The sequence below is a fragment of the Chanodichthys erythropterus genome, chromosome 11 (genome assembly GCF_024489055.1).
Source record: "Chanodichthys erythropterus isolate Z2021 chromosome 11, ASM2448905v1, whole genome shotgun sequence".
In the NCBI taxonomy this organism is placed as follows: domain Eukaryota; kingdom Metazoa; phylum Chordata; class Actinopteri; order Cypriniformes; family Xenocyprididae; genus Chanodichthys; species Chanodichthys erythropterus.
Genome location: NC_090231.1, coordinates 37,458,494 through 37,474,015, shown reverse-complemented (window position 1 = coordinate 37,474,015; position 15,522 = coordinate 37,458,494). Strand labels below are relative to the sequence as shown.

At 35.4% G+C, this 15,522-nt stretch overlaps 1 protein-coding gene across 1 annotated transcript; it reads right to left on the bottom strand.

The window, feature by feature from the left end:
- Positions 1-146: 146 nt before the first annotated feature.
- ndufs2 (NADH:ubiquinone oxidoreductase core subunit S2) lies at positions 147-14,612 on the bottom strand. The gene is made up of 14 exons (XM_067399686.1): positions 14,485-14,612; positions 12,765-12,868; positions 12,487-12,677; positions 10,069-10,189; positions 9,744-9,856; positions 8,160-8,234; positions 7,389-7,466; positions 7,132-7,217; positions 6,119-6,238; positions 5,603-5,732; positions 4,866-4,961; positions 3,424-3,507; positions 2,746-2,803; positions 147-317 (listed from the first exon to the last, which is right to left on the bottom strand). The coding sequence occupies exons 1-14, from the start codon at positions 14,583-14,585 to the stop codon at positions 280-282; spliced, it is 1,395 nt and encodes a 464-aa protein (XP_067255787.1). The 5' UTR covers positions 14,586-14,612; the 3' UTR covers positions 147-279.
- Between the last annotated feature and the right edge of the window lie 910 nt (positions 14,613-15,522).

Genomic DNA, 15,522 nt, shown 5'->3' with positions numbered 1-15,522 from the left:
AGTTACTTCATATATATTATGCGTATAGTTTATGACCAGAACGTTGCATTGCAGCACTTGTAATGTGAACTTCCTTGTTTGCAAGTCACATTAGATAAAAGGCACCTGCTGAATTTAAAGAAAAAGAAATTGCGTTTTTTTTCTCCCAAGTTTTAAAATATTTATTAGGTTTCATAAGCATTTACATAGAGAAATAAGAGAAACTTCTGCCGTAACATCACTAGAGTGGACTGCAAAGACAGAATCATAATCAGACACTCGGAGCAGCCATCGGCGTCCTCAACGGTCCACTTCACCAAACACGATGTCCTGAGTGCCTATGGGAAGAGACAACAGGTTGTTACAGGTCATCATCTTAATGGTTATGAAACACTGAAGATATTGTAGCAAAAATTGCCATTTTATACGTTCTCCTATCCCAGTTTATTTTTCAGAAACACATTGCAAAGCAAAAGAAAAATGCTAAAAGTTCAATACTTTATTACAGGAACTGGCAGGCTGAAACCACTGACTGCAATATCTCTTATACTTCCTCTGTTGAATTACTTCAGTCCAACTTCTTTCTCATGTAAGAGCTGGTGCGCCCATTTGTAAACAATGTGTCTGGCTTCCAGTGTCAGTTCTCTTCCAGTTACGTTTAGCTGTACAAACTGCTCGTTTTGCCGTTTGATATCGCAAACTGGTACTTTTTTTTTACAATATTATATTATTTGAATGTATTGTCTTAATTACAAACACACTGGCTAGTAGTGCAAATAGTTTTACCGTTTACTGCACTTTGTTATTCTCCTAAAGCGGCTAATACATCGGAAGTCGCATTTTCACCGAAAATATCCTACTTCTGCATTGCAAAATAAAGTGGATACATTTATAATGAAAACTGTTCTTAGCTGCAGATAGACTGTAGATTCATTGGAAATGCACACATTATGTTTAAAATCAGCAATATCACTGCACTGACCAACATTTATGAGTTTGCTATAACTAATATGCCAATAACAAGCAATAAATGCATATAAAATTAAAATTGGATGAAAGTTTCATGACATTAACTATATAAATGTTCATTAATGATCCGCTAAGCATTATATAATTATATAAGCAGCATATATGTAAGTGTCAGTGGTTTTGTGTACACATAAATAAGTAGGAAGATCAAAGTGTGGAAGCTCAATAGATCACTGAAGTCTTTGAAGAATAACAGAAAATGTCAGTGAATAAAATATTGGTAAGCAGAGTGTAAACTGTGGAGCATTGTGCCTGTTTATTTGAGAAATGTGATATAGCTAGACTTGGCTAGACTCTGATCACACCAAGAATGGTAACAATAATGATAACTATGTTAGCGTCCACACCAGTGGTTGATATCGTTGTGTTTATTCTGAAGTTTTATTGTCTGCAGCTTTAAATGCTCAAGCTCTTTAAAGCAGGATGGATTCTTATTGGCTGTCAATGTTTTTATCATTCATCAATTGCAAAAAAAAAAAAATCATTCTGAAAGTGATTCCAATGATATTGTTTCTCTGTGTCATTCTCGTTGAACTCGTGCTTAGGGCCCTTTGAAATCAGTTTTATTTTTTTTCCCCCAAATTCCATTTTAATTTTTATGGATTCTGTTTTTTGTTTTTTTTTCTCAGTTTAAATTTTTTGGACTCTATTTGAATGGTTCATTTTATTTTAGTAATCAAAAAGCATGTGTAATTAATTGAAATCATGAAACTTATACAATTTAATAAAAGGTTTAACAAAAATTTGATTTTTAGGGCCCTATGAAATATGTTTTTTTTTTCTCCTTTTCTAAAATTCCATTTTACTTTTACCAAATTTTGTGTTTTCTGTTTTAAGTTTTCTGGATTCCATTTCAATGGTTTAATTAAATTTTAATAATCAAAAAGCATCTCTAATTAACTGAATTAATAAAAACAACAATTAATAAAACATTTTTAGGGCCCTATGAAATGTTTTTTCATTAGAAATTCTGTGTTGTGTATTTTAATTTTTCTGGCAATCAAATAAAGGCATAAAACATTAATTTATCTTTTGATCAAATTAAATTAAACTTTTTTTGTCAAACAAAAAGCTGCACAACAGAGCTTTACTGTTAAAATTAAAACATGGAAGACAAAATTGTGTTCCATGTTTTCATTGTAACAGTAACACTAATAATTAATTAGTATTAATTTAATATTTATTTATTATTATTACATCGAGACATAGCTACATTCTGCTGTACAATAGTAATATATTTGTCACAATTTCAAGTTAAACCAAACTTTTATTTTGACGGGTTGCCGTAAAGACCTTTGAGTTTCTGTGTGTTTCTGCGTGTATATGTATATGTAAATATTAAGATTTATGATAAGTTTTTCTTCTAATTTCTCAAATGAAATGGTAAAATGTCATGAAGTGACTCTCAAAGCGGCTCTGGAGATGAAGTTCATGCATTCATGTCCTCATATAAGCGAGGCGGCAGAGGTTGAAAAACAAAGTGAGCGTCACGCATGCTTTAGTGTGTGTGGTAAATGAAACCACGCGTCTACGCCATTAATTCACAAAGCGACACGCAGAACATGCAGGATACATATTTAAAGTGATCAAGTGTCAGAGGCCTTTTTATTTAATTTTATTACTTCAAACTAATGTGAAACAAACTGATGTGACAAGCAAATCTCAAATTGTATGTTTATATAAAAAAACAGACAGAACTGAGATGTTGAACTATAATAGTGAAAAACTAGTTCTTACCAATGATTGCCACCACATCTGCAAGCATGTGTCCTTTAGACATTTTATCTAAACCAGCCTGTGAAAAACAGAAAAAAAAAAAGGAAAAAAAAAAAGATCAAACCTGCAGTATTTGCAGCCTTTTTACATACACTACTATTCAAAAGGTTGGGGACACTATGACTGTATTAAATTTGACTATGACTTTTTTTTTTTTTTTTTTTGGGAAGAAAAAGGAATCAATACCTTTATTTAACAACAGTGCATTAAAATCATACACAAATGCTGACAATCCTGAAAAAGTGAATCATGGCTTCTACAAAATGTAAGCAGAACAACTGTTTTCAACATTGATAATCAATATTTCTTAAACTCTGAAGACTTGAGTTTTGCACAAAAAATGAAGATAACATTTTAAAATATATTATAAATATAAATATTTATTTTTATATATAAACAATTAAATTATAATATTTCACAATATTATTGTTTTTACTGTATTTTTGATCAAATAAATGCAGCCTTGGTGAGCATAAGAGACTTCTTTCAAAAAGATAAAAGATCTTTCTTACCCCACACTTTTGAATTGCAGTGTATGTACTTTTTATTATTTACAAAGATTATATTATAATATGTATTTTTTTTTTGGTGAGTGCATTAACAATAACTAAAATCATAATAGTAAACTGATTTAATTACCAAGTGAGCAAAGCCAGGTGCCTTGATCTTGCAGCGGTAAGGCCTGCTTGACCCGTCAGACACCAGATACACACCAAACTCACCCTGTAGCAAAAAGGGAATTGTGGGAATATATAACAATTCTGGATCTGATTCCTCTTAAGTCCAGTATAATAGTCATATACTTATATTAAAAAGTTAAAAAAAAAAAAAAAAAAAAACGTGGATTAATCGGCAGTCGGTTGCCAAATTACGAGATCAGTTCAGATTTCAGCAGAAGTACAACATATCAAAAGTAAAATACACTGGTTGCATTGTATTTATCTGATTGACTGAAAATAACCAGATCATAAGAGATGGGAATCAGACTGGTCGTGCTGTGTTGCGGCATTGCTGAATAAAAACAGCACCACAAAAAAGTACCTTTACGCAGCACCACAGACCCAACAACTTTAAAACCCACATTCCCCACATGTGCATGCTTTGTTACAAATTTGCCAGAAACCTGACCATGTTGGATGAAAAGACCAAAAACCACTGAACACCGCTCCCGTGGCGAATGCAAAAATTTCTCTTGAGAACAGTGATGGTCTGCAGGTCAAGGCGTGCTCATACGTAGGGCTGGGCAAAAAAAATTTGATTTTTCGCTTAATCGTATTTTAAAATGTGGTCGATACGATATCGATTTTCAAAAGCCATGTAACGATTTTTTCTGTATTTATTTCCGCAAACACTGAACATAATATCTGATTGACGTTAAACTTATTACTAGTCTTCTCCACTAGACATCATCCTCTTATTTACCTTGCGTAATGTTACAGCGGGCCGGTGTCATTCATTTAGTGCTGAACGGATGCAGCTGCGCCTTTCAGCGTGAAAGACGTTCCAGACAGTTGAAGGAACTGTCAGTTTCCCGATCTGGCCAGCGCTGCATGGTCATTAAAGTTTATCATTTGCACGCGTTTTCAAGCTTTCCCAATATAAGCATTGAAGTGAAAGAGAACTCAGGCGCGGTGTGAGAAGTTTTGTGTGCGCGTCACACCCCCCCGGAGAGCTCAGAGCTGCGTGCCTCAGACAGCGTCCAAATAAGAAAATTAATTCTCTTTCACCTCTCCTTGCATCGAAACGGACAAATTCACACAAATTTATCTAAAAATCTCCACCTTTGCGAGTATCTCGGTAAACATATTCTGTTACGGTTATGGTAAGCAGTAGAGAAAGAATTTTAATGTTAAATTTCACTGTATCTAAAGTATTGGGTGTCATAACCTTATTTATCACAATATAGGCAGGCTATTCATGGGTCAAAAACAATAACTATTTTATTCATTCATTATTTTTTTGTGTCGGGCAAAATAAATAAATTGAGAATCAAATCTGAAAATCTAAATCGAATTGAGACCTTGAAAATCAAATTGAATTGGGACTTCTGAATCGATACCACTCATACGTGTCACACTCACCTTTGGTGCCTCTACAGCGGTGTACGTGGCTCCTGGAGGAACTTGGTAGCCCTCGGTGTACAGCTTAAAGTGATGAATGAGAGATTCCATTGACATCTGCATGAAAACAAAACACATCACAGGACGAGAGGGGCGCTAGTTTACATTATAGGACACAAACATGAAAACATTTGAACATGCTTATGATATATAATATACATTTTTTCTCATATCATAATGGACCCTTTTCACATTTATGTGGTTTTCAGAAGCAGAAGTCGTCATTTTTGGGTAAACTTCTATAGTAGTGAACAGGAGACGACAGGAGAGAGAGAGAGAGGGAGAGAGAGTGAGGGAATAATGACAAATTTGCCATCACTCCCTTTTTTGTGTATGTATTAATTTATGCATTTATTATGTATTAATTTTTTTAAATGAATATATGAAAAACTTTACTAGATTTGCAATGTCATTAACTGAAAACGCATCACAGTGTGTGAAACGGGTCCATGTAATATGAAGAGAAAATTAAAATTAAGCCATTGAATGTTGTTTAACACTGTGGTGCTTCAAAACATTGAGCATCTTAACAAAGAAAAATGGCTCAAGGGGGCAAGACTATATGACTGACCAAAGGAAAATGAAGTGTGTTCAGAAAAAAGTCATTTGGTGACATTATTGGTGCAGAAATGGCATGCTGCACCTTTAAATCACATTTCTTGCCATTTGAACAAGATACATATGAAAACACATCTTACCTTCATTTCAGATCTTTTGGGTGGGGCTATTTTAGCGTCATCTACCTTAATCTCTCCAGCAGGCATTTTGTTGAGACACTGATGCATGATACGCAGAGACTGTCTCATTTCCTCCATTCGGCACAGATATCTGAAAGTTCATGACTGTCACTAATAAAATCTAATATTAAAAAAGCATAGGAATATTGGCATCTCGTTCTATATTTGAAGGCAATGCTTTTTCCTGGTAATAAAAAAAAACAATGTGTGATATAATGATATTTAGTGGTATAAATTCTTAATGTGAAATGTCATATTTGGTCGGATGAACTCAAGTTTTCACAACACATTTTATCTTTTTTATGCTGCACTCATCGCCACATTTCACATGTGATATGATCAGCTCATGTGGTGAAAACGCCAAGCGAAGCATAAGACCAATTTATAGCCTGTGGTCGCATTTAGATTTCCTGTCATTCAGAGCTTCCTGAAACTCTTAAACCCAGTCTAAAACAAAACATTGACATGAGTGGTCACCTGTCATAGCAGTCGCCATTACTTCCAATGGCCACGTCAAACTCCACCTCGTCGTATTTGTCGTATGGTTGACTCTTCCTCAGATCCCATTTAATACCAGAACCTCTGAGCATCACTCCGCTGAAAGAGATCGAGAACAATTCAAAAATCCGTTCAATAAAGTTCAGTTACTGGATAAAATGTACATCCTCAGTGAACATCAATCAGGTGGCTGTATATAATTAACAACTTCAGATACACAAATTTTAAAGGGATAGTTCAACCAAAAAATTAATATTCTGTCATTATCATGCCCTCAAAACCAATGAGTTGCTAAAACACCAGATATAGTAACTGCTGTGGTGTTTAACTTGAATGAATGATGTTATTATGTAGTCAGGGACTGTATTTTATTGTATTATAGCTGAAGAAGGAAGACCTTTAATTGATTTAGATGAAAATATAAAGGGCTATCAATCTATTAAAATATTTAATTGCAAAAAACTAAACTAAATAATATGACTAATTTGAGTGGATGACAATGTAAATTATGCAATGATGCTCTTGATATGTCTCACACACACAAAAAAACCCATATTATTCTCTGTATAAACTTGAATACTGAGAAGTATTAACTGTAAACGTTTCTATTTATTAATTTATTATTAAAATTCTAATTATAAATTATAATTAACAAGTTATTATTTTCATCATCGTTATCATTATTAATAATAATTTTCCTCACACACTGACAATTGTAAAGATACTCTGTGTTAAAATCTCACACATACAACGTTGCAGGTGACTTGTGGGTGATTTTTCACATCACTTACAAATATTTACATCTAAATGTCTTAACGCAAATGACTTCGCTTTTGTTCCTGTTTGGGTTTGATTTATAAATAAATTGGGTCTTTCTCAGCTTACTGATCATCTACTATAGCAATGTCTGTGCATGTGGGTGAAAGAGAGCGAGACACTTGAGCTGCAGCTCTGACCAATCAGATTCACTTCATAATATTACATTGTTTTACCTGAAGCCATAATTGAGTGCATCCTCTGCACTAATAACACCAATGCCAACAGTTCGGTTCTTCCAGATACGATTATTAGTCAGCATCTGAAACCATATCGGCAGATGTATTCATTTAGAAACTCCACATATTACTGCCGATTAAATGAAAATGTGCATTTTGAAAAAAAAAAAACCACTAATCTACATGCTCAGTAAGACAAATATCACATATTAGATATATTTAATAATAAACCGGTTGCATTTCGGTGCACATACTTCCTCAACTTCATCAATGCGAATAGAGAAATTCTTGCACCATTCATAGATGTCGTCCATGAGACCAAGAGGCAAGTCCTGCGAAAAAAAAAAAAAAAATTGATCAGCAAGTTGAGGCAGACTAAGTTATAACATTTCAGAATAAACAGACATGATACAGTTTTTTCAGTTAGAATGACAGTAGCCATCCATCCAAAGATGCAAAATTGGAATATCTCATAAAACATTTGGAATAAAGAGAACACAATCGCCACTTACTGGGAAAGTGGGGCAAAATATCCGTAATAAAAAAATTGAAGTTGCTGCAAACGGGGAAGAAACTGTGGCTCTTTTTTTCCTACATTATAAATGACTAGTGTCTCAGAGCGCACAGACGAAACACAATAAACGCTGTCATGTTATCTTGTGTTCGGATGCTGGTGTTGGTGAACGCAATCAGGTGAGATGCTTCTGGAAGGTATTTATACTCAAAGATTTTGATGACAGACTTTTCAAACCAACATTTCAGATGCTGTGCAATGTGATTGGTTCGCTGGCTAGTCCAGTTATCCAATCACATCTACTGTTGAGACAAAGTCACTTGAGGTTTTTTTTTTTTCCACATCAAGGGATTTCTTCTGTCAATATGTCCCCATTGTAATTTATGTTTTTATGCTCATTTTTAGAATTCATGTGCATCTTGGCATTTTCATCCAACGTTTTGTATGTGATATCCCAAAATTCGCATTAAAAATAAGTGTATGGAAACAGCTAATGTTCATCAAATCATACCTGATGAACTCCACCGGGTCTGACGTATGCAGCATGCATCCTGGCTCCAGACACTCTCTCATAGAACTCAAACATCTGCAAGATACCAACAAACAGCCAATTGAATGATAACTAGGTTCCACACAAACAACCAACAGTTTAGTATAATCTTGTACTAGGCTGCAACTAAAGATTATTTGTTGTTTAATCAGATTAAAAAAAGCCAGATTTTTTTTTTTTTTTTAGTATTTTATTTTAAAACAAATTATTACATCCTCCCTAATGTGCAAACTGAAGAATCTATATATGCAAAAAAGGGTTAAAATAAACACAGATGCGCCAAAACATTATATCCACCTGCCTAATTATGCTGTTGGTCTTCCGCATGCAACCAAAACAGTGCTGACCTGCTGAGGCATGGACTCTAGAAGACCCCTAAAGTTGTCCTGTGGTATCTGACACCAAGACTTTAGCAGCAGATCCTTCATGTCCTGTAGGTAGAGATGGATCCGCCATGGATCGAACTTGCTGGTCCAACACATCCCACAGATGCTCAATTGGATTGAGTTCTGGGGAATTTGGAGGCCAGGGAAACACCTTGAAATCTTCATCATGTGTGCAGTGTGTCAGGGTGCATTATTCTGCTGAAAGAGGCCACTTCCACCAGGGATCACCATTGTCATAAGGGGGTGTAACTGGTCACCAACATATTAGGTAAGTGGCATGTGTCAAATCTGCATCCACATGAATGGCCGGACCCATGGTTTTCCAGCAGAACATTGCCAGAGCTTCACAGTACCTCCACCGGCTTGTCCTATAGTGCATCCTGGTGCCATCACTACCCCAGTGTAAATGGCAGACACGTACACAGCCGTCCATGTGATGTAAAAAAAAACAAAAAAAACAGGACTCGTCGGACCAGGTGACCTTTTACTGCTCCAAGGTCAAGTTTCGACACTCACGTGCCCATTATAGATGCTTTCACTGGTGGACAGGGGTCATCATAGGCACTCTGATTGGTCTGCAGCTTCCACCCATAACCATTGTTAAACTTCTGTATGACTTCTGCCACAGTAGACCATCTTTTGGCTTGGACCAGACGGGATAGCCTTCGTTGCCCTCATGCATCATTGAGCCTTGGATGCCCGTCACCTTGTTGCCGGTTTGTGGTTTGTCCCTCCTCTGACCACTGTTGTAAGTACTCACCACTGCTGACTGGGAGCAACCCACAAGCCTTGCCGTTTCAGAGATACTCTGACCCGGTCACCTTGCCATAACAATTTGGCCATTGTCAAAGTTGCTTAGATCTTTATTCCTGCCCATTTCTCCTGAATCCAATTATCCAACACACTGATTACAAGAACTGATTGTTTGCTTACATCTAATCTATACTGACCTTAATATGTGGCCTTGTGGAAACATTCACGTCACCTGTGCCTTGTCATAATGTTTTGGCTCATCAGTGTAAACATTACATTCTAAACCAATAAAGTGGAAAACAAAAACAGACTAAACATGAACTTATATTTCTAAAGTAATTATTTAAAATTTTACCCCATTACAACATTCCCTTTAAATTTTCTTTCTGTAAAAATCAAACGTTACCTTCTCTCTCTCCTCAAACATCCAAAAGAAGGGAGTCATGGCTCCGATGTCAAGTGCATGGGTGGTGATGCCCATGATGTGGTTCAGGATACGGGTCATTTCTCCATACAGCACTGCAGAGGCCATATAACACATTATGCAGCATTAATACAGCCAATCAAACACATTCATAAACAATCAATGCAAACTCAATTCATTGTGGAACTATTACAGTTATCTGTTATTTATGGGGATTTGTTTTAGCAAAATGGACTTTAAATTTGGGTTTAAATCTAATTTTGTGAGTGCAAATCAGATTGAAAGTGTTTTAGTTTTTGTTCCTCACCTCTGATCCACTGTGCACGGGGCGGAGCCTGAATGTTAAGAAGCTTTTCTACAGCTAGAGAATATGCCTGCTCATTACACATCATGGACACGTAGTCAAGCCTGTCGAAGTATGGAAGTGCCTGCAACAACACAAACACACAAGACAACATTAGAGCCAATAATATTAAATCACAGACAACCGAATAAATCATATAGCATCATATACCAGCACAGATTTGACAGCTTAAATGACTAAAAATAGAGCTAAAAGTTTGCATTATATTTCTATAATTTAAGTTCAACTTCATAAATTGGGCAGACAGTTTTATCCTAAGTGACTTATATTGCATTAAAGAGATAATTTTATCAATAGAGTACAACAATCTACTGTTTGAGCTACAGGAACTGAAATTATTAAGCCAGATATTTTTGCATTACTAGGCAACCATTCCAGCAAACAAACACCAATCTAACAGCACACAAACCCTCAAAGCCCAGCAAAACAAAATAGATGCGATGTAAAAAGGATATTTTAGCTTCTCAACCTTTCAGCTGTACATTCATTCACAGTACCACAGTATTATACACTTCTTAACCAGTTATTGTGCCCTATTAGCCCTATCAAGGACTATATTTTCTAGTAAAAGAACAGCATTTAATGAATTTGATTTGAATATTTTTTTTATAAAGATGTGTGTTCCTAAATATTTTTATTTAATAAGTAGTAATTGTTTCATTATAGCATTAAAGGTTGCGCTATATTGTGTATATAGCTCAGCCCTTAATACTCAAATTTTCAGACTATGCAGAAACACTGGATTTTAAGTCAAGTCAAATTAATTTGTATAGTGTTTTCAATATTTTCATGCATTACACCGCGTCCTAACCAGATTCAATAAGATTCCAGCGATAATAGTGTTGTCACGATACCAAAATTTGACTTCGATACGATACCTAACTTAAATATCACGATACCGATACTTAAACGATACTACAGCAAAAACCTAAAACAGCAGGAAAAGTAAATAAATAACATATGACAGAACTTCTTTCTTCACCAGTGTGCAGGCTGATAATGCTGGATTTGAGCTTCATTGCCATGAAGTTAGAGTTAGATTTAATATAATTTTTTATGTTTTTTATTTTCATGCTCAAAAAATTATTTGCTGTTATGCTTTTGTGCTGTTTTTTTATATATGTAGGTGTTTTTGACAGTAAGATTACTGTAAAAATTAGATTACTGTAAATACTTAGAGCAGTGTTATTAAAGCATAAATTGGTTTAAAATAACTGTATATACCCTTCACATATTTATGTATTTTTAAATTAATTTTATTTTTACAACCAGATATCACTTATCCTAAGATACCGAAGACTCAGTAATACACCTGTTTTACTCTGCTTGCACGAGTAAAATAAATAAAAAACACTCATGCATACTGAGTGACTGAAACAATCTTTGTCATAGAATACACTTGCTTGTCCGCACTAAGTTGACATTATGAATGTCATTGTTTCCTTTAATTTGTTTTCAAGATTTGTGAATTGAATTATTTGTGAAGTGAATTATCCATTGTCACTTTCAGCACGGCTGTAACGTGCACACAAAATTATATTCAAAATCGCATTTGATGCTTTTAACAGTAAATAAAGCACATAGTCAGTAACTGAGATAATCGTTGTCATATTTTGTATGTTATTTGAGCCGTTGCGTCGTAAAAACAGAAACCATTTTTAAAATAGAAACAGAATGGGTATCGCCGTTGTGGGTCTTTAGGACAAAAACTCTGATTAACATGCAAAAAGATACCTTTTATCATGTCGCTGAGTCACATCGCATCGGGTTAGGAGGAAACGGTGTTATAGTGGCATTTAGCATATTAGAGCAAAGCTATAACATAAGCTTAAATTTTGCGATGACAGATGCAATCAAGCCATTGAGATGCTATATATAGTATGTATCACTTTCTGTTAGAATACTATATGTATGTGGATAAAGTCGGACATACTTATCGGGGAATCCCACTTTATTAAAAGGGCTGGCCGATAATATATCTACATTTATAAATCTTTCCATCAATTATGTGGCTGTTTATTCATGTTACCCAGGAAGCAGTAGGGATCCCACGATATGATATTAACATGGTTCTTATTTCACAGTGCAATATTATTGCGATTTTAAACACTATGTATGCTGAGTATTGCAAAAAAAATATATTGTGATATTGAAAATGTCCCAAAAGGAAAACTTTGTCCACATAACTTTTATCTAATATGATAAAGTTCTCAGTCTGTTCATTTTACATCTTCATATCAACCTCCTTCATTGCTTCCTTGTTCAATTTTTACTTCCTCGTATTTTAGAATAGAAACTACATATTTGCACACTCAGTTGATATTACAGTGTCATGCTTCAGGGTTTGCAATTCTTAAGTACCTGTAAATAAGTCTTGTACTCAATTAGTTTCTCCGTGCCGCGGTGGAGGAGGCCGATGTGAGGGTCGCATTTCTTGACCGACTCTCCGCTGAGCTCCATCACCAGACGCAGCACTCCATGAGCCGCTGGGTGCTGAGGTCCGAAGTTGATGGTGAGGTTGGACACCTCCTTCTCTGCTGGTGGGTCCTTATCTGAAAGAGGTGAAGATCTTTTCGATATTGTGGTTGGATCTGCATGCTGATTGTGTACATATTTAAGTCACATAAAATCAAACCAACCGTTCCAAGGTGGAGGTGCCCACTTCTCAGTGATGACACTGGGGTACATCACAGCTCCAGCGTACTGCTCTGTCCACTCCACATCTGGCTGCCATTGCTTCAGCCTGAGCAGGCAGAAAAGAAACGCATTGTTTTTTATTGACAGAGATGTATGCTCAAACTTCAAGAACAAGATGTGCGAGTTCACAAATTACAAGGCGTCAGCTTTTACACAGTGGCCTCATTATATATTTGTAAGCTACACTTAAAGGGTTAATTCACCCAAAAATTAAATTCTGTCATTAATTACTCACCCTCATGTCATTCCACACCTGTAAGACTTTCGTTCTTCTTCGGAACACAGATGAAGACCTTTTTAAAGGTGCCATCGAACGTTTTTTTTTTTACAAGATGTAATAGAAGTCTAAGGTGTCCCCTGAATGTGTCTGAAGTTTCAGCTCAAAATACCTCATAGATTTTTTTTTATTATTTTTTTTAACTGCCTATTTTGGGGCATCATTAAATATGAGCCGATTTATGCCTACGTTGACAGCTACACAACTGAAACTTTGATACTTCAAAAAGCTCATAAAGAGATCGTAAAACTAATCCATATGAATTGAGTGGTTTAGCCCAAAATTTCCGAAGAGATTCGACCGTTTTTTATGATGAACAGATTGAATTCAGGCTTTCATTCACATGTAAACATTGATCAGTGAACATAAACAGAAGCTGAGATCAAACCTCTTGTGGAAGCTCAAACGTACTGCTTAACACACGAGAATGAACACGTGTCAAGCAAACATGCTTGAGCTTCTGTTTACCATAACTGTGTGAGTTGATGGATGTTTATAAGTGAATAAAAGCCTAAATTCAATCACATAAAGCGATCAAGTTTCTTCAGAAAAATTGGACTAGACCGCTCATTTCATAGTTTTACGATCTATTTATGAACCTTTTGAAGCATCAAAGTGTCAGTTGCGTAGCTCTCAATGGAGGAACAGAATGTAAAAACTTTAATTTATATTCTGAAATCGAACGAAAGTCTTACGGGTTTGTAACGACATGAGGGTGAGTAATTAATGACAGAATTTTCATTTTTGGGAGAACTATCCCTTTAAGCATGTCTCTTTAAAAAGTGCCCAAAACTTTGTCTTAAATTTTGAAATATACTGTTTGAAAATTAAAACACATTTGAATGGAATGTTTTGCTGGAAAACGGTGCTTGTGCTCTTTTTCTTAAAAATAAACGCCATTTGGTTTGATATGTTGTTATCTAATGCAATGACATTCAAACATTTTAATGTATGGCTTCAATACATTTTGGACCACTTTATCTACAGATATTAAGATGTTTGCGTTGGTAGACATTTCAAAACATACAAAGCAAAGCAGATGTACACGTAATTGAAAGAAAAGAAGACAAAAATAAATCCATAACTTAAGAGTTGTTTCTTTACTGTTCATGTTTCACCTCCACCGGCTAACTTACATGCTCATTTTCAGCAATTGATCAAAACATTGGTGGAGGAGGGAAATTATTAACAAATAATGTCATGCAATAATAAGTATTATTATAAGAGGGACAGTTTTGTAATATTGTACATGTCAAATGTCAAAAAAACTCCAAGTTGCATAAATACTGATTATCTAATCCTGATAACATTGCCAGAAGCAAGCCGCGCTATCAAACTAAACCAACGCTTAAATTAGACTGTATTGGTGACTGTAATGTGTGTACCTCTTCTGAAGCAGAGCACAAGCTGGGGTGCTGATATTATTGTTTAATATGACTGAAGGACGTCCGAGTCTGGAGAGCGACCTCAGCATTGTCGCCGCCATCTTCCCTTCTGTCAGCCTGCTGTTTCTACGGTGATTTCTTTACGGAGGATTGTTTTACTGCGGCTCTGGCGCCATCTGCCTGTAGGAGGTTTAAGCTGTAGGTTCAGTGCGCTTTACTACACGCACAAAAAACCACTAGGTGTCAGTCGACTCTGTAGTTATAGTTTTATGGATAGATGCAGCTGCTGATGTGGAATTTAAAGGTGTTTGTTGTGAAATTTTAGCCACTAATAATATTTCTGGAGAATCGTTGCAAACGAATCATTGGAGTCAGTTGTGACACGGATCAATTCGATTCTTGAGCGAATCGTTCTTTTGAGTCGGGTGCTTTAAAAGAATTTGACCAGTAGTGTCCAATACTGCTCCTGCAGAGTTCAGCTCCCCCAACCCCAATTAAACACACTTGAACCCGCTAATCAAGGTCTTACTAGGCATACTAGAAACTGTGTTGAGGCAAGTTGGAGCTGAAATACAGGACAGTAGCCGTCCCTGAATTAGACAAATCGAACTGATTCGTTCACGAATCGACTCCTACGGACTAAATGATCCGGTCGCTGCCTGCTATGCTGTTACAGTACAGGTCATGTGTTATAGTATTAGCATGATAACATGGTACATTTTATAACTTTATGTTATTGATAGGTCTATTTGTAGTTAATTGTTGACATGTTGCGAACAACCGTTCAAAGGTTTGGGGTCAGTAAAATATTTTTTAAATAAATGAATACTTTAATATTAATACTGACAGTAAATACATTTATACTGTTTATATATATATATATATATATATATATATATATATATATATATATATATATATATATATATATATATATTTCAAATAACTTCAGTTCGTTTGAACTTTCTGTTTCTGTTCATGTTTCTTAAGCGTGGATCACGTGACACTGAAGACTGGCGTAATGATGCTGAAAATTCA